The 19,185-nt window shown below is 47.4% G+C and overlaps 1 protein-coding gene across 1 annotated transcript in view; it reads right to left on the reverse strand.

Moving 5' to 3' along the window:
- Positions 1–19,185, reverse strand: part of LOC308424140 (uncharacterized protein C1orf94) — a gene marked incomplete at both ends in the record, with an annotated part of 39,145 nt that overhangs the window by 14,571 nt on the left and 5,389 nt on the right. The window contains 2 exons of the mRNA XM_080921034.1: positions 1,004–1,264; positions 5,045–5,733. Of these exons, the coding sequence (XP_080777160.1) occupies positions 1,004–1,264; positions 5,045–5,733 (950 nt within the window). The remainder of the gene's footprint in view (positions 1–1,003; positions 1,265–5,044; positions 5,734–19,185) is intronic.

The raw sequence follows: 19,185 nt of genomic DNA on the forward strand, positions 1-19,185 counted from the left end.
ATACACATTCTCAGGGGTCAGGTCCCTTAAGCTCCAAGAGGGCTCCTTTCAAGTCAGGGAGATTTCTAACTCTGGGAAACTATCATTAGTGTAACGTGGTGCTTGCTCATTTGGAAGGACTGGCTGGCTTCTCCATCACTAACTGGTAAATGAGGTTAGTGAGCAAAGTTTACAGTAAGCCACATTGCTAAGGCTGTATTTCACATACTTGCAAAACAGAATTTCAGCTTTATACAAGCAAGGGCAAAGTTGTTGCACAGGGTCTCCCTCTAATGATTAAATCCATCTGGCCAGGGATAAATAGTCAGCAATAGTAGAAACTTGGCCCAGGTTGTTGTAGCTATAGGGGAATGGTTTTCTAAATATTTTAAAGTTAATATTATTTGTGTGTGTGTGTGTGTGTGTGTGTGTGTGTTTCTTGTATTTATAAAGAGGGTAGTTTTTTGGAGCTGGAGCTACGGGTGTTTCAGAGTCACACAATGCAGGTGCTGCTACTTTAATACTGAGTTTAAAAACATGAGATTAAGTTGAAATGTTATTGTTCATGAACACTGGATTCTTCTCCTTTACAGAGACATCCATGAGCTACGGAATCAGAAATATCCCTTTTTGTTAATTTCTTTGTGTTTGGAAATGGGTTTTGACTTTGTGACTAATCCAGTTGGAGGAGGGCAAAGGAGAGGAAGCCAGGTCACAAATGATCTCAGTGTGGAAGTAATACAAAGCATGAATTTCTCTGTGGCCTGGACAAACTGAGAAGCTATAATATATCCCTGGTTGGAGCCAGGTACCACATCAGATGTTTGTGCCTGTGGGAGCTCTGAAAACCAATTACATTCCTCTAGCAGTTGGATTCCCTTAGGGGATGCTGGGAGAAAATAATTTCCTCCATTTTATGGAGTTAAAAATCCTGACACCCAAGGGAAAACCAGTAACTTGCTCATGGACAGGATGAGATACCCCTATCTGGACCCATCAGAGTTTCCAGGTAAAGTTCACTTACATTTCAGATCTAGCCCATCCATGTCAACTTTGGTTCGAAGCTTCAGCTGCCCACTGGGATTCTTGGTGGCCCCGAAGAACTCATAGAGCAGGTTCTTCTCTGCTGGCCACACGGGCTTCTTGGTTGGCAGAGTCATGGAGATGTTACCCATTGGGTCATTGTGACCTTCCTCACCACAGGTGTCCTTCCGGTTCTGGGGCCACTGGTTGAGAAAGAGGCTTTCTCTACTTTTGGCAAATTCTTTTGTGCCAGGGCTTCGTTCTGCAAAAGGATAGAAACTAAGTCAAAGCCTCTGGAAAGCAAGAACTTTTTATGAATTTTCTTTCTTGCAGCCCATAGCTCATACTGATGTCCAGGCCACATAGGGACTGTGTCTCTGTCAGGTGTATCTCCAGGCTTGTGCAGAAATCAGCTCTGATTGCTGTTCTGATTGCTGCTCTGATATTCCTGTCTTTTACATCTGTCTCTCTATACATCTGCTGATCCATTCACTCTTCTACCAACCCGTCCATTCATGCTAACCTACCTATGTTTCCAGTCATTCATCTGTCCATGTATCTGTTTATCCAGCCAGCCACTTACCCTATTTATCCATCTATCTATTCATCTACCTAGGTATTTGTCCATCTGTCTATCCATTCATCATCGATCCATTTAATTATCCATCTACTATCCATCCATCTACCCGTTCACCCACATGTTTTTCTTTTTTCTTTTCTTTTTTCTTTGACAGGACCTCTCTGTGTAGCCCTGGTTGGCCTAAAACTTACTACGTAGACCAGGCTGCCATCGAGATTCCAGAGGCATTCTTGTCTCTGCCTCCTGAGAGCTGAGATTAAAGGCATGTGCCACCATCCCTGGTCATTCGTTTTTCATTCTTCCCTTCTCTCATCCTTTCTTTTCTTCCTTCTTCCATTTCCCTTTCCTCCCTCTCTCTTCCTTCCTTTTTTCCATCCATAGTGTACAAGCTAAGGGTATGAGGGTAGCTCGGATGAGGTTGCACATGGCTTAGTTAAGGGGACACACATCCCTACAGAACATATAGTCTGGTCCATGCTGCTGAGTCCCTCATCATACATGTCACCTCTGCTGTGGTTGGGGACATTCAGCTCTCGTCAGCGACAGGCTTTACCCCAGCTGAAGACATGGCCATGAGTCAGAGCCAGACTGCCCCACAGGATCTCACCTCCATGAGACGAAATGGAAGAAGATATTGGCTGGGATATCGTCTGTCTGAGAGAGTCCTCCAACCCAGAAGGAAAAAAGGTTTAGCAAGAATCTAATTGAGGGCTACCAGAAAGATGTCACTGGCCTAAGAAGCTACAGACAAATGAAAGGGACGAGGTGATTCATCCTAAGTGACTAGAGTCACTCAATCAAAGGACTCAGTGGGTGCCAGACTAGGGTCTTATTAAAAAAACAAACAAACAAACAAACAAAAAACAAAAACAAAAAAAAAAGTAAGCATCTATTCCTCACAGGAGGACACTCTGTCACCTGACACATCAGCAGAGATCACATTTCCCTTCAGTGTTGTAACCCTTTCTTCAAAAATGGAGTGTCTCTGTGTGTGTGGAACAGTGGATGCAAAACATTCAAGATAGAATTGTGTCTTCATTGAATGCATAGAGAATTTCTTGTCATTGTTCCCTAACCAATACAGTGCCGCCACTATTTACACAGCGTTTACACTGGACTAGGCACCAGCAGTCATCTATAGATTATTTACAGTGTGTAGGGGGGAGTGAGTAGGTTATGTGTTACTGTGTATAAGGCTCTTGAGCATCTTTAGATATTTATGGGTATTTGAGGGGTTTCTGGAACCAAGAAATAGAGACAGTTTTATCAATGTGTGTGCACATAAATTATATTATATGCTATATTACTCACAAGAATTACAAAATTACTATTAAGGTGTTGATATGTTAAAAGCAGAAAGTGAACTTTGGCCTCTGCCCCTCACTCCTTCCTCAGATTGGCTGTCTCTGAACACCTCGACAGAGCTTGGCTGAGAAGCCCACCTGCAGGTGGATAGCTATGAGCTGTTCTGGACACACCAGAGGCACCTGGGAACTCCGGTAACAGCTGGATCCCAGGACCTGCTCTTTAGTGTTACTGGTGGTAGCGGAGTGATCCCACCATTTTATGAATCCCTCTACAGCCCAGCCCAGCAGCCCCCAAGGCCTCTGCACGGGCCTGGACCCTGCACTGCTCCAGCCAGGGCCAATTTAGGAGACTGTGACATTTTTAGCAGAGCATGTCCCCAGAGTCTCTTCCAGCAGTTCTTCTGGTTGCTGAGTTTAGCCCCCAGCTAGACTGCTGAAATAATATGCCCACTAATAATAGTCATTTTCCCCAGAGACCAGCATATTTTCAGCCACTCACATAGTTACAGTCAGTCTCTTCAACATCTGCAAGACCCCTCTGGCATCTGGGAACTCTCTATCCCTTTTACTCCCTCCCTCCCTCCCTCCCTCCCTCCCTCCCTCTCTCTTTCTCCTCTCTCTCTCTCCCCCTGTCTGTCTTTCTGTCCATCTCTGACTCTGTCTCTCCCTCACCTGTCTATCATTCTTCTGCCTCATAACTATACAGACAAACTCATGACAAACACACTTACCAAGACACACACACACACAAAGGCACCCTCAGCTCTACACCCCTGTGCTTTTTCTAATGAGTGTGCTCACCCTGTGCAGAGACCCTCTGGCATATCCAGCCCATGGGCTTGTACACAAAGGCACTCTCTGAGTGTGGGGAGGGAAGTAGAAGGTACCTCTGGTCTGCAGCCCCTTCATCAAGGAACATGAAGGGTCCCTTCTAGAAGGGGAGGGTGAGTGTTTCTCTGGGGGAGGCCTCAAGCCTCTTCCACCCACTGCCATCATCCCGAAGCCTTGTGACTCCTTCAGGTTTGCTGGGGACTATGTCCAGCCTGTCACCTCAGCTCTGATTTCCTGGGGTCCCTCCACTGCTCCAGAATAGAGAATGCTTGGGAAGGCGACCTTGTTTTCTTTTCTCAGTGCTGTGAGCCCTCCCTAGACAGGCACTGTCAGTTGATTGTCACACTTCAGCCTGGGGGTGGCCTTTCTCTTGGTTGGCATGAATATAATCTGATCTCCTAGTGACTGGTGACTGTGGGCAAATGGCTCTGCAATCCAGTCTGAACACACACATGCAGAGTCCCAGAGATGAGCAGGGAGCACCGGAAGGTGGATGACTTTCCTGGGATGACCAGAGTTCCTATTCAAGTGCTAAAAATACACTTATCTAAGCCTCTAGAGTTCCAGAGAACAAATCCCAGGACCAACAGTTTGAACTATGTCTAGTTGGATAATTTACGCCCTACATAGGATTGACCAGTCCTGATGACCAGGATGGGTACCTCCATAAAAAGTAAGCGACCCTCATCTGCCAATCAATTTTCTCTCCCAGTCTAGACTCAAGGCTGGGATCTTTCCTGATAAAGTAAATAAGTCCTCCAGTATACTCTGGGCACCTAACAAAATCAGAAATTACGTGTCTTGCAGGGCCTGGAAAGATGGCTCACTTAGTGAGATGCTGTCACACTAGCCTGAGAACCTTTCTGTATACAAACTGGGTGTAGTGGTCTGTGTGTGTGTGTGTGTGTGTGTGTGTGTGTGTAATTCTAGTGCAGGGGAGGTAGAGTCAGCATCCCTGTAGTTCACGAGCCAGCCACTCTAGCTGAATTGGTGGGCTACATGTTCAGTGAGTAGAAGACCCTATCTCAAGAAATAACATGGAGGCGGCTGAAGAGATGGCTCAGCTGTCAAGAGCACTCTTTTCGAGATCCTGAGTTCAGTTCCTGGCAGCCACATGGTGGTTCACAACTATCTGTAATGGGTTTGGCTTTCTCTTCTGATGTGTCTAAAGATAGGAATACATAACGCGCTCGCACACACGCACACACACACAACCAGAGGCTGCACTGATTGCACAAAGATGCATCACAGTCTTGATCAGCTTCCTGGTCAAGGCTCTCTTCCTTGAGAACTCCCTCACTTTCCGGTTCTCAGCCCCACTCACCAATCCAGTGGTGGCCCTCAAGAGGCGGGTCAGCCTCAGTCTTGGAGCAGATCTTGGCAAACACTGGGAGCTGCCTCTTTGGAGGAGAGAACTCAGGGAGCTTGTCAGGAAGTGTGGGAGGAGGTGGGGGTGGCAGCAACAGGAACGGGCCCAGCCCCAAGGGCTCCCGAGGTCCGGAGCCATTGAACATGCTATTCTGCAGGAAGTCCTTAATGACCTTGGTCTCTTCTAGCACCATCTTGTTGTCTGGGGCCTTGGACATTTCCGTCGACTTCAGTGGGAACTGGGCCAGGAGCTTGTTGATCTCTGAATTAGAGGCACCCAGGCTATAGTCTTTGTCCTTAGCCTCCTTGACATTCTTGACCTTGGCCGCTCGCAGGATGCCTGTGACTGTAGACATGGCAGAATCAGAGTCCTGCCTACCACCAATGATGGGCATGGACAGCTTCTGCTCCCAAAGCTTGTCCCCAGCCATTATGGAGGATTCTGCACACTCGGTGCTGTCTGCCCCAAGAGGAGGCACAAGAAAGCAGGGAGCCAGCTCCCGGGTCCCCTGGGGAGTAACAACAGGTGTCGCCAGCTCCCCAGAGCCCTCTTGGACCAGGATGAGATGTTCTTTAGTGAGGCTCAGGAACTCTTGCTCCACCAGCAGGGAGATCTCATCCTTGCCACCGCTCAGTTCCAAAGCTCTGCAAAAGGATCAGAGACAGTAGAATTAGTGTGATCGCCAGCAGCAGCAGGTGACTCTCCTGGCAGTGAGGCTGAGGGCGGGGAAGGAGGTGCTCAGGAAAAGAAGGTGGATTCCCAACCTGTTGAAAACAAGTTCCCCAGTGAGAAAACCTGTTGCTTTCTCCAGAAGAAAAAATGGACCAGATGCTCCCAAAGCCACCCCCCAATAGGGCTCAACATCCCCCACTAGGCCACCATATCTGAGAATATCTACCTCTCCTCCCTCAGGAACAACCACCAGAGAGGTAGTTCACTGGGGAAATTTGCCCAGCAACAAAGGGGCTGCCTGGAGTAAGCATTTCACAGAAGGAGATGTGGAGCCCCAAGGAGTCCCAGGAACACAGCACAGCCAGTCGCCTTTCTCTGGCAGGATGGGGAAGTGTCCGGTAAGGCTCTCATCTGTCTCTATCCCTTCTCATCTCCGTGACTCTGGAAGCAAGGTGTTCAGCCTCACAGCTACTCTGATATCTTCCTGTGAATTCCAGGAGTATCCCGGAGGGGTGTTTGAACAGTGCAGACACTCTCCCACAGGGTCATATACCTGCCACCTACTGTGTCTGCAGAGCTCAGGCTCACAGTCTGACCAGACCCTGAATCCCGAGTTCCCCAGTGTGACCATCTGGATACCTGCCCATGCCCTTGCTAACATGGCCGCTGACAGGGTCATGGCATCTGAATTATTTCTTGTTTTTGTTTTACTTGTGGGTGACAGTACCACTTGCCCAACCCTGAACTGGTTCACAAGCCTTTCCCTGTGCCCCTGCCTCATCTCCATCATAGATCCAGACTCCAACAATCTGATGGCCCTTGATGGTCCAATAAGTTCCCAGCTCCTGGTTATTGGTTCTCCTCAGACGAGGGAGAAAGCGGTAAGCTCTAAGCTCGCCATCTCAACTACCTACCAGCAACCCTGGTGAAGGACCCCTCCCTCCACTGCATTCCCAGGGGAACTGGGATACCCCAGCTTGTAAGCAGCAGCTATACTTAAAGGGTTCCAGGGAGGGGAGGATATAGTTGCCTATGCCTGGAACATTCTGGCAACCTGTTCAGCTGGCACTCAGGGCACACAAATGGGGATAATGGTTAAGAGACAGAAAGAAAGAAATAAAAGGAAAGGGATACCATGGGGCTCAGTGACTGCAGCTTCACTGCGGCTAAACATGGTCTGTTTGACAATCCACTAGCCACTAGGAAGGCAGAAGAAATACCTAAAATAGTGTGCATGGGGTGCCCCTACTTTCCTGGTGGTGCTCTTTGCTTCTGAGGAAGCACATGAACATGCATGCACACGCACATGCGCGCATGTGTGCACATTTCTTGATGCACACAGTTCTGCAGGAAAACTAGGCGGACACACAGCTCACACAGGGGAGTAGAGCCTGCCCTTAACAGTTCACAGAGGTAGACCCACTTCCTACCCTCAATTTCTCTTCCCCTCTTACTCTAATTTCCCTCTCCCTGGCCCTCTTGAATATTCTCTTGCTTTTGCCTCCTTCCCATGTCTAGACTTAGGGCTATAAATAGGCTCCACTCTCACCACTGTGCCCCAGGAACAATCAGAGTAAGGAGGATGGATGCCCCAAGGTTCAGATCCCTCTCCTCTCTTCAAAGGATCAGGTGAGTCTCAAGTCCCAGGAGCCAGTCACTTGCAGGACCAGCTTTTGTTTTCCCCTACCTCCAACCCTCTCCCCACTTCACTGCCTTGCAAAGTCAGCTGCATGCCAATAGCTTTTCTGAATTAGCCTCACCCAAGGATGCTTATTTTCTAACAAGGTGAGCATGGCATTGTGGTCACACTTAAAACAACAAAAGCAGCCTTTATCTCTCAGTGCTACACGTTAAATATGTATAGATCAATTATGGCTGGGGTTTTCTTTAAAACTAATCCAGCTGAGGAAGGCAGGGGGTACAACAGACAAGTTCCTTCCTGGGCTGTCAATCACGAGGAAAGCTGGAAGCAGACACCTGGGGCAGTCTACCCGCATCTATATTTGGTTTCTGGGTTACACATTCACGCACAAGAGTCACCACGGAATCTTCAAAAGTGCCAAGTGGCAGGACAGCGGCTTCCTTTTGTCCCCAGTATCTCTCTGTGTGCTTGTCCAGGCACACATGAGTGTGCATGTGTATGTATGCATGAGTGCCTGGGGTGCTTATGTATATGTTGAAGCCTGAGGTCAACTTCAGATATCTTTCTTGGGAACATTGTTCAGAGTCATTGGCCTAGAGTTCATCAGTCAGTTCAGATTGGTTGACCAGTAAGCCTCTGGACTCCCCCTGTCTAAACCTCCCTGGGGGTGGTCTTATAAATACTTAGCACCACACCTCCTGCTTTTTGTGTGTTCTGGGCATTAAACTTAGGGACATCCATAAAGCCCTCCACCTTTAAAGGAAACACCTTTAAAAGACCTTAAGGGTCCTGTTTCAAAACACCCTAGGCATGGTCCCTACTTGACAGGCAACTGGCACTCCCATCATTCACAGCCCGGGAGCCAGGCAATAGAGAAAGGACCAGTGGATGCTGGGTGGAATTTTTTGCTCCCCCACCCCCTTGCACAGTTCCCGTCTAAGCCTTGTTTTCTCCATCTGTCAAGTAAGTAAGCTCTTCTCAAGGTTAAACTGTGGAGATGCTGTGAGTTAAGTCAGGCAAAGACCTAACACTCCTGGTGTACAGCAAGCCAGAGAATCATTATTCTTATTAGTGGTTATGTCCATAAAAGGCACCCCAACCCCTCTGTACAGCCTGCCATCATTACCAGCCTGCTGCCAGCACCTGTAACAAGTCAAACCTGACTCATTCCTTTCATTCCTCTCTGGATACTCTGCCAAGGTCAATGGGGTTATTTGAAAGCTAGAGGTAAGCACTGTGTCCAAAATAAAGGTGCACAGCTTGACTTGTAAGCTCTCCAGGTACCTCCTACCAAGACCCCAGAGGCCTCATTTACAGTGAATCCACCACAAGGCAGGTATTGACATTTGTGCACACACTCGATACCATTCCACATCCCTGAACATCTGACATCATCATTCCCACTTCACAGATAGGAACCCTGAAAGACCAAGGACCTTGGTACCATACTAGGGTGGAGACTGAGGTGTGGGAACACAGCTGATCCACTTCCTGTACTCAGCCAGCCTTATCCAGGCTCCATCACAGTGTCCCAGCTTCTGCCTGGGCTTTGTTCCCCAAGCTAAATGCAATTAGAGAAGTCGTCACTTTCATTTCATAATTCCAGAAGGTCATCGAGGTGGATTTTGAGCCTGTCATCCATGGCACCAGCCATCCCTGACAGCCACATGTCTACTGCATGTCTGGTGAGCTTGTTCTCTGAGTCTTCCACCAATTTACGGTTAGAAATGTCTAACTAGAGAAGCGTCCAGGGAAGGGTTTTGCAGACACAGATGAAGACCCTACTTGCAGCTTGGCAGTAACCTGGTATTGGCTCATATGAAAATAAAGCAACCCCATATCATCCCATCACCACGCCTCTGTGAGAACCTTTACCAAACACCCAGCTGTGATCAAGACTCGTCACATACACAGAAGTCCTTAATCCCATGTCTTCACTGCTTCCTCAGCCCCCTCTATCCCCAGGAAAATAAGATCCGGCTTGTCCTTGTTTGTTTTAGAAAACCGCATGGCCACAGAGCAGGGACATTCTCAGAGCTCAGATCAAGCAATTCCCTTGCTTAAAACCATCTTGTGGATTCTCATTACTCATGGGATAAAAATCCAAACTCCTTGATGATCCCTGGGACACTACACAAATTGGCCCATCTCCTGCTCCTTCCACTACGTTGATCTTTTATCTAGAACTTGAAATGCCAAGCTCATCCCTGCCACCAAAGACCCTTGCGTTTCCTACGGAATGAATGCTCTGTGTACCTGCTGGATTTCTTCTTACCTGGCTCCTCTGCAACATTCAGGTGTCAATTTCAGATGCCACAGTCTCCAAGTGGCCTTTCCTATCTGATTTTTTTTTTTTTAAAAAAAAACTGTTTTCTCCTTTGCTTGCTAGGCACGCTCTGTGGGGATCTCTATCAATCTCTCTCCTTCATGTTACTGCTATCATGGTGTGTTTTTATTTCAAAGACATTGCCTCCCCAGCACATGCACTCCATGGAGGCAGGGACTCTATCTCAGTCATCCCAGAGGCTTTGGAACCTAAAACAACACCTGCCACAAAGCTCCAGCTCAGAAAGGATTTGTTGGCACAATGAATGGAGGAACTTTCTGGTCCCCCCCCACCCCCTGTTGTTCACCTTTCTTCTCCCCTGGCCGAAAACTCTACCAGCTTCTTTGACTTATGGAAATCTGTCTGACATCCCCTTGGGCTGATCAGAAAGCCTACCCTACCTCCTCAACCCTCTTGCTTAGTCTGACCCCCAAAACTTCCTGCTAGACATGGGTGGAGGCCTGTCATCAGATGACCACACTGGGATGCACAGACCCTCAGAGAGCTCACAATGACTCTGCAGTCACCTGGGGTTCCATGGAACATTCCCCAAGCAGCACCTAACGTTACTAAGTTCAAAGGTAAGCAAGGGAGGTACATGATGTTCTTTCAGGCATGTAGGCATGTGCACCTCCGTGCTCACCATCAATGCCAGAGGTCTATGTCAGAGAGTTGCCTCCGTCACTTTCCACTTCCATTTTTGAGACAGGGTCTTTCACTGAACCTGAAGCTCATGAATTCAGCTAGGCTGACTGGCCAATGAGCTTGGGGAACCTGTCTGTTCCTGCCCATCCCCAAGCACTGGGATTGTGGATTTGCAGTGCCAGCAATGTATCTGAGTTCCAGGAACTTGAACTCAGGAGGTCCTCATGCTTGTAAAAAGCACTTTATCCACTGAGCCATCTCCCCAGCCCCAAAGTCCTTCCCCTGAGCTTTGCTAGTCCTGGCATCACACCAATGGTGTTCGGTCTTTCCTTTGGGTTGATAAACACCGTAAAGTCTACTAGACTCTATCTGGTGACTCATTCCAGAAAGACAACCTAACTCCTAGGCTTTAGATCAAGGAATCAAGTCAGAACCCATGCCAAGGTTCTGGGTCCCAAGGTTCATGCTTGCCCCTCTGCTTAAGCAACCCATGAAACCGGAGAGTGTGAACCTCTGGCTCAAGGTCTGTATTATTTATGCATTTGCAATGTACAGAATTGTGTGAAGATAAGAGCTACTGACTGGCTGGCACCCCTTCCCAGCATAATGACTAAGCAAGCATGTTCTAAGCTCCCCCAGAAGCAGCTCTGTGTACATGATAACACGGAGTAAAGATGAAAACTGCTACTCGGCAGAGCCAAACAACAGGAAAATGCAGGCAGGAAGCTGTAAGCACCAAAGGAGAACACCAAGACAAATATTTTCTCCCAGCCATGCTATGGTGGGCAAACATCACCCAGGCCAGATCCCCTGGTCAGATGGCTGACTAGAAAGTGAAGTAATTTGAAGGCTTTGGAGTCACACACAGATTCAGGCATGAACTGTGGTCTATTTGCAGAATGACCCCTGACCTCAAGGTTCCAGGCCTCCATGGTGAGAAAACGTATGGCAGAATGGTTAAGAGGTAAGTTTCTGGAGGGAGGCAGAAACTAGAAAAAATTGCCCACTGTTTAGCAGAGGCCAGATCTTTTACGAGTGGCCTCTTATCAAAGCCACAGGTCCCAGTTATGAAAATTGACAATAAGTGTTAGCATTTATTATGTGACACTTCTCTCAGCGCTCTACCAAAGCCTCAGTGGGGTAGTGCGATCATCCAGGGAGACAGCTCTACCTCACCATGCTCTTATTGAATCCTTTGATAGCCGCTTCTCTTCGGGATTTGGTAAGAAGCAAAGACTTAATATGTGCTTAGAGTTTGATCCTAACCTGTTGATTCTCTTGAGACTGGTAACCGTACCCTGCTACAGATGAGCCCAAACTAACCTATGGAGGAAACCTTAAAGGAGCCTCAGCCCACAGTCAGTCGGGCCTTGATGAAGGCGCATGTACCAGTCATGAAACCATCTCAGTTCAGTCAAGCCCAGTCCTTGTCTGAAGAACCAGCTGAGCTGAGCCCACATTGCTTAGCCAGGGAGATGGGGACTAGGTATGTGGTTGTAATTGCAAATCACTGAGCTTTGGGTGGTTGACTGACTGATAAGCTAATTGAGATCCAGTTACCAACCCTTCCTATCCTGAGTGGTCTGGCCTGGTAATTCCATCTGACCCTAGCCTCCTTCTCCAATCTCTAGACCTGTCTTGGGTTGTGCATACATGCTCAGGCTCAGTCTGGTGAGTCCTGAGTCAGTTCCAAACCTCCAAGCTTGGTCCTAGTCATATATCCTATGCACCATCCCAGCCTGGTAAGTCTGGCCTAACCCTTCCATACCACACACAGCCTACAGACTAAGATGCTCATGTGTGACCCAGCCCAACATGGTGCTGAAAACCTTGCTTGCCCATACCATCTCCTAACCCTCAGGCCTAGCCTCAGACTCACAGACACACAATCAACGAAATAAAGAAATCTTCACACTCGAGTCTCATCCCAAACAAAAACAATATGGAAGGCCAGGACAGTATGCCCCACGAAGTCCACTAGTCCTATAGAAGTGTTCCCCAATGGGAAGGACGCAGGACTTAAAAGAGTAATGTATAGACGTCATCAAAGGATTCAAGGAGGGTAAAGAAGATGCAACAAGTGAGCTCGGTGATCTCAATGGGAATAGCGAGCAGTAAACGCCTGAGTGAGGTCCAAGAAAACACAGACACATGGCAGACGGAAATGTCAGAGAGGACTCAAGACGGGAGAGCTGAATCCAGTAGAGAAATATCGGGGAAGACTCAAATTGAAATGAAGATGAGATTGAAGAACTCAACAGCCCAATTTTAAAAACTCAGGCTCTGGCCTGCAGATAGCCATGGAGAGCATTTGTTGAAAGGAAGAAAGAAAGAAAGAAAGAAAGAAAGAAAGAAAGAAAGAAAGAAAGAAAGAAAGAAAGAAAGAAAGAAAGAAAGAAGAAAGATAGGAAGGAAGGAAGGAAGGAAGGAAGGAAGGAAGGAAGGAAGGAAGGAAGGAAGGAAAGAAAGAGGGTGGGAGAGATGGAGGGAGGGAGGGAGGAAGGAAGAAAGGAAAGAAGGAAGGAAGGAAGGAAGGAAGAAAGGAAGGAAGGAAGGAAGGAAGGAAGGAAGGAAAAAGAATGAACAGTCAGATGAGTGGAGTCAACAGAAAACCCAAGTCTCCGTGCTGAGATAGAGAAATTTTAGTGAAATGGCAGGTGAATTGAGACATTATCTTCTAATATAAGTCAGTAAGTGGTTTGTCACAATTCTCTAAGTCCAAATTTAAGATGAATTAAATGACAAGTAAGATTGTAGCATTCAATTGACTCTAGACAAAATAATTGTTTTCTTTCAAAAAATAAAAGAAAATTCTCCCCACTTCTTCCCTGCCTCATTTCATCACCGTTCAACCAAGATCTCAAGCCAAAGCTTTGGATTCTGCCTCCATATGGGTCTCTGGCTCACTCAAACTACAGAGAACCCCATTTCTTCATTCCTTACAAGTAGAGTGGGGCCAGTAGAAGTCAAGAAGAAGAGAGAATATGAGGCTTGAGGTTAAAGTAGAATTAGACCACACAAGCAAAGAAGAAAAAGAAGGAGAAAGAGGAGGAGAAGGAGGAGGAGGAGGGGAAGAGAAGAAGAGGAGGAAGACAAAGATGAAGAAATGAAAAAAAAGTATGCAGGAACTATGGGACAGCCTAAAAAGACCCAAATCTTTTAAATAGGCATAAATGGTGAAGACAAGTGATATTGGTCAGTGACCTAGACCAGATTCCCAACAGGGCCATAGAGAGAAAAAAATTCCACATTAAAGAAAGACACACTCGTATAAATGCAAGGAACACACAACACTAAACAGACAAGACCCAAAAAGCAAGCAAGCAAACAAAACTCACAGCATATCACAGTTAAAACACTAAATATTCACAACAAAGTGTGGGTACTAAAAGATGCAAGAGAACACACACACACACACACACACACACACAAACACAAACACACAAATCACATATAAAGGAAAACCCATCAGAATAACATATGGTTTCTTAATGGAAACTTTAAAATCTAGAGATGTCTGGAGCAATGAAACTACAAGTTTTAAAAGATCACGGGTGCCAACCTAGACTACTGTACCCAAGGTCTCCAGACAAGGAGAGTCTTCCCTGGGGAGACAGAGACTTTCACCCAACCTGAATTTTCCTCAAGGGAGACCCTTTCTGCCTAGGGTTGAGGATACTGGTGTTTCTGGGTTTTATATTTACATAGGTTCAGAGTCAACATTCCAATGACACATATATCCCATGACTCAGGGTGGCCTGCAGATAGCCATGGAGAGCATTTGTTGAAGAAAGAAAGAAAGGAAGGAAGAAAGGAAGAAAGGAAGAAAGGAAGGAAGGAAGGAAGGAAGGAAGGAAGGAAGGAAGGAAGTGAAGGGAAGAGGGCAGCTAGCTCATCAAAGGTACCTGTCTCCCTCTATCTTCCCTCTGCTCCGGTCCAGTGCTTACCCAGTACTGAGTCTCCTCTCCTCAGACATCCTACAGCCATGTCTGCCTACACCTCAGTTACACACACACACATACCCACACACACCCATGCTCATACTCAGATACATATCTCAGAGACATGTACACATATACAACCATGTATACACACCACAGTGAAAACTGTACAATACATCACAGACACATAAACACACATCACAACCATATACACACACTATAGCTGTGCATCTATGCATGTGCACAGATCACAGCCATGTACAGATATATCCCAAAGCCACACATACATCATAACTACACACACACACACACACACACACACACACACACACACACACACCATAGCCTTCTTGCTTACAAGTGATGGTTGAGTCCACCTTTCTGGCCACCTAGAGACCCTGACCATGTCTCTGAGTTTACAGGTGGGGGTTCAGGAGTCTCAACAGCCCCAATGTCCCAAAGGTACCTGGAACTCTGCTGATCTGCCTGCTATTACTTCTCTGGTGGGGAGTAGAGGGTATAAAGGAGGGCCTTGAAAAAGCTTTGTCCTCCCTGCCCCCCAGCCCTCCTCTCCGGGCCTCAGCAGGATTAAGTAAGATGATGAATGTGAAATCGCTCAGTAAATTGTAAGGAGAGCTATGCAAATGTTAGCAGTTCTGACCGGGAGGCTACAAGGTGAGCAGGAGAGCCAGACCTGGTGCCTTGGCATGCTCCAGAGGACCACAGGGCAGGGTCATATATAACGTGAACCCCACGCCACCAGTGCCGACCAAGGTGTAAAATCACTGAGACCTCAATTCTTCAGAAGCTAAGTGGGGACAGGACGGTGAAAGCATCCCAGGTCAAAGGTAGCAACACTGTCAAATCGCTCTGTTCCTACAATGCCAGCCCCGTGTATCACATTTCTCAGCAAAGGTCTTCGCGCTCGGCAGGGTCCATTTCCTTAAACACCCCAGCAACTCAGGAAGGGCTCCGTAAAGAGCAGTCCCCTTCCTGCCTGACATGCTTTTCTCTGAAACTCTTCCTTCTCAACATGCAGCCTGGGATTTCTCACCTTTGACCCCCTAGAGTAAGCCAGACATGTCTAAGAGAGATGGAGCGCTTGTTTCTATTGTGGGTTCCTGAGCACTGGGGTGTGGAATTTCTCGCAAGTAGGAATATTTTGAGTGTGTCCTCCTTGCCCAGGTCTCCTTGTTTTCCTGTATGTTATTCTTAGAGACACCCTGGACGTGTGACTCTCCCTCTGGATTCCGTTCAGCAGTTCTGGGATTACCAGCCATTGGCAAGTGGAGGTGAGACACGCTCCTCCGTCCCACACCCCTTCTTCCTGAGGGGAGCCAGTGCTGAGATGGGCCAAGGCCTGGAAGAACTGGGGGTGGGCAACCGAGCTGGGGAATGAGACAGGAAACACTGGGAATAAATACAGCAATAAAGGAGCTTCGGCTGGGAGCTGCCGAGTGATTCTTATTGTTCAAATTATCTTTAAAACTTTTCATTTGAATCTGTTTAATAAGGGAAGGCTTACCCCAAGGAAGAGGTATTTTTTTTTAATGTGACTTGGGAGCTGAATTGGAAAGAACGTTGCAACAAAGATATTAAAAAGGGGATTAAACCAAACCACTGGTGGCCCATCTCTGCAGGCTCCCACAACCTGCGACACAGCTCCTGAGACCATAAAATTAAATTACAAAAGGGGGACACGGGAAGCGGGACGTTAATCATGATCTGTCCCCCTTCCCTGCTCATGGCTCCGGGTTCTAAGCAGGCATGGAAGCCTGCCGAGAAGGGTGTCTGCTGTCCGGTGAGCTCAGGCATTACAGCTCCTATGGACGGATTTCTATCTTTCCTCAGCTCCCTTCCTGCTGGTCCAGTCGCCTAACCTCTCTGGGCCTCATTGGCCCCATTCACAGCATGAGAGCAATAGTGACCATCTGCATGGGAAAGAAGTTGCTAGGCCAAGGAAATAGTAATTTGATGTTCACACAGACAAGCGGCTGCAAATGTGCTAGCTTCCTCTTACGCAGCCTTGGGTGGAGGGACATAACCCGCCATGTCTTGGCTTGCACGGTTCTCTCTCCCTACATGCCTCAGTGCTCCCCCTGATGGCTGTGACCCTCTGCTTGGATCCCAGCCACCTCCCGGCCTCACTCTCCTCAAGGTGGCCTTTGAATGGCTCATCCATCAATCCCTCCCTCCCTCACCCATACACACTGCATCATCACTGAGAGTCGGGAACTTGGCTGGACACTGGAGAGACAAAGATGAGTAAGACACAATCCCTGTCCTCAAGGAACCCCAAGGTGCCGTGCTGAAGGGGGCTGCTGCCACAGGCCAGGGTGCAATATGTATCAGGTGACTGTCACCTCATCAGAACACCATACTTCCATACTGGGAAGGAGCAGGCAGGCATGCCCCTGGCCAACAGGCAATGAGAACACCAGCTTTTGTTGTTTCTGTTTGTTTGATTGATTGTTTGCCATGTCTCCCTGGAATCTCTTTTCCTTGCTTGAGTGAAGGTGATGATGGAGATGGGGGTGGGGTGTTGATAGTGATGACTATGGTGATGGTGATGGTTACCATGGCAACAGTGACGGGGGGGGGGGTGATGATGATCCTGATTGTCACAATAACTGTTACAATGGTGATGGTGATGGTGAAGATGATAGTGATGGTGATGACAGTATTGATTAGTTATGCTGATAGTGATGATGATGATGATGATGAGGGCAGTGTGATTAGTGATGGTGAGAGTGATGATGGTGATGATGGTGGTGATGGTGGTGATGATAATGATGGGTGATGACAAATGATTGATAATGACAATAGCAGTGGTGGTAGTGGTGGTGTGATGACAGTGATGGTAGTCATAGTGACAACAACTAGGAACAGAGAGCTGTCATCTTATTTCAGGCACCATGGAGGCATTGCATCTATCACTCCATCCACACAACCCTTCAGATTGGTCACTCCAGCGTTTTTCTATGTTTCCAATGAGGACAACTAAGGATGCATCCTAAGTAGCTTGGTTTCAGTTAGGGCTATGATTCTCACCCTCTTGTCTACTTTCTGTCATATGGGATAGAAAATCCTTAAGAAAGAAGTGGAATATAATGTCTTAAAATTGCTGATGTAAGGAGAAAACCTCTGGGGAGGAAGCATAAAGAAGGTACAATTGCCAGGTCCCTGGTTCAGTCCTTGGTATCAGAGAGACAGGGTGAGGTGGTACAGAAGACAGCATACTTAGCCCCTGCTTTTAAGAGCAGGTATGAATTCAACAGATAAACAGGAGAAAGGCACTTCTGAGAGTTGAGTCACCTGAGTAGACGCAGGGCCATGCATGCCTGATGCTGCTCACCTTAGATCACAGAAGGCTGAAGGAGAACAGCAAGATGTATGTCTGGAGATGCTACACGGACTCCCGAAGGCCTTGAGAGACCTTGAGAACCAAAAGAACAGAGGCTGGTGGGGGATGTTTGTGCAGAGCTGTTGACAAGGGAGGATGACACTGGTGATGGGCAGAGGACCTCCTGCAGGGAGAGGCACCAACGGCACCAGAGCATGAATGCGAATAGGCAGAAATAGTCACAAATGAGAACTCGATGGTTCAAAGGCCATGGTGGGAGAGACCAGAGGAGAAAAGCCAAGGACTCCTGAGTCTCCATATCCCCAATTCACTTTACCAGTCAATAACAAGAATTGTCCTGCTGGGAGAGTCGGTCATACAAGACAGCGCCTTGGATTTCAAGTTTCTCTCACTCTCTATGTGAAAGATTGGAGTAAGTAAGGATTTCTGGGAACAAGTTAACTCCAGCACAAAGCACCAGGCTGCTGGGATCATTTATGATTTTGTTTTCTTTGATGTTTGCATGTTATATACTAGACAAGCAAGGATGGGGTTATCAACAGGACAGGTGCTAAGACCCAGACCGAGACGCTGAGGAGAGAGGCATACCTGTTTATGGACCCCAACCTGCACCCACAGGGTTTCTACCATCATTTTGTAAATACTGAGAGATGTGGAAATAGGAGTCCCAAGCGGCAGGGTGCCCAACTACCTTCCATGGTCTCTCAAGGAGGTGTTGATTCCTGGGGGTGTAGGGATAAAGCATAGATCATCACTTTAGACCACAAAGATACCCAGAACTAGCTCCTGGAATGAGGACATAGAGCTGGGTCTCCGTATGTGGCTCTGGTTACTTTCAGCTCCAAGCTTTCAAGATAATACTAAAAGACAGTGTGTGTCTGAAGCAATTTTTCTAGCAAAGTAAATTCACTCAATTGCTTAATAACAATAGTAGAAAGAATTGCCCTTTTGGGAGAGTCATATAAACAAGGCAGTGGTTGGTTTTCAGAGTCTCTATGGCTTGCCCTGTGCTCAAGCAAGGGTCCTGCTGGACTGAGTGAACATCTGTGAGAAGCCCCAGGCCGATGGGCTCATTCCCGATTTTGCTTTTTGTTTTGTTTGGATTCCGAACACTTAACACACACCTTATCCCATACAGACCTTGTTAGTACAGAACACTCCTGCAGCTACTCTTCCTGGAAGACTCCAGCTTAGCACGACTCAGCAAAGCCTTTGAACTCTGTAAACCAGTTTCTACCTGATTTGACAAGCTCAAGTGTCTGGGAAGGGCCTGGAAGCTGTCAGAGACACTGATCGTGGCTAACCAGCCCCAGGATCGCCTTCCTACTTCCTTTCTGTCTCATGGTGTATTCATCCCAACCTTAGAAAGCTTCAGTCCTTCCCCAAACTTGCTGGACTCTTTCCAAAGCTCCACCTTCTCCTCAAGACCAGGGAAACATTTAACTTGGAAAACCTTGACAGTGAAGCTACTGTTAATGATGGTACCATCTCCTGCCAGGGAACTAT

This window comes from Micromys minutus (assembly GCF_963924665.1).
Source record: "Micromys minutus genome assembly, chromosome: 9".
NCBI lineage: Eukaryota > Metazoa > Chordata > Mammalia > Rodentia > Muridae > Micromys > Micromys minutus.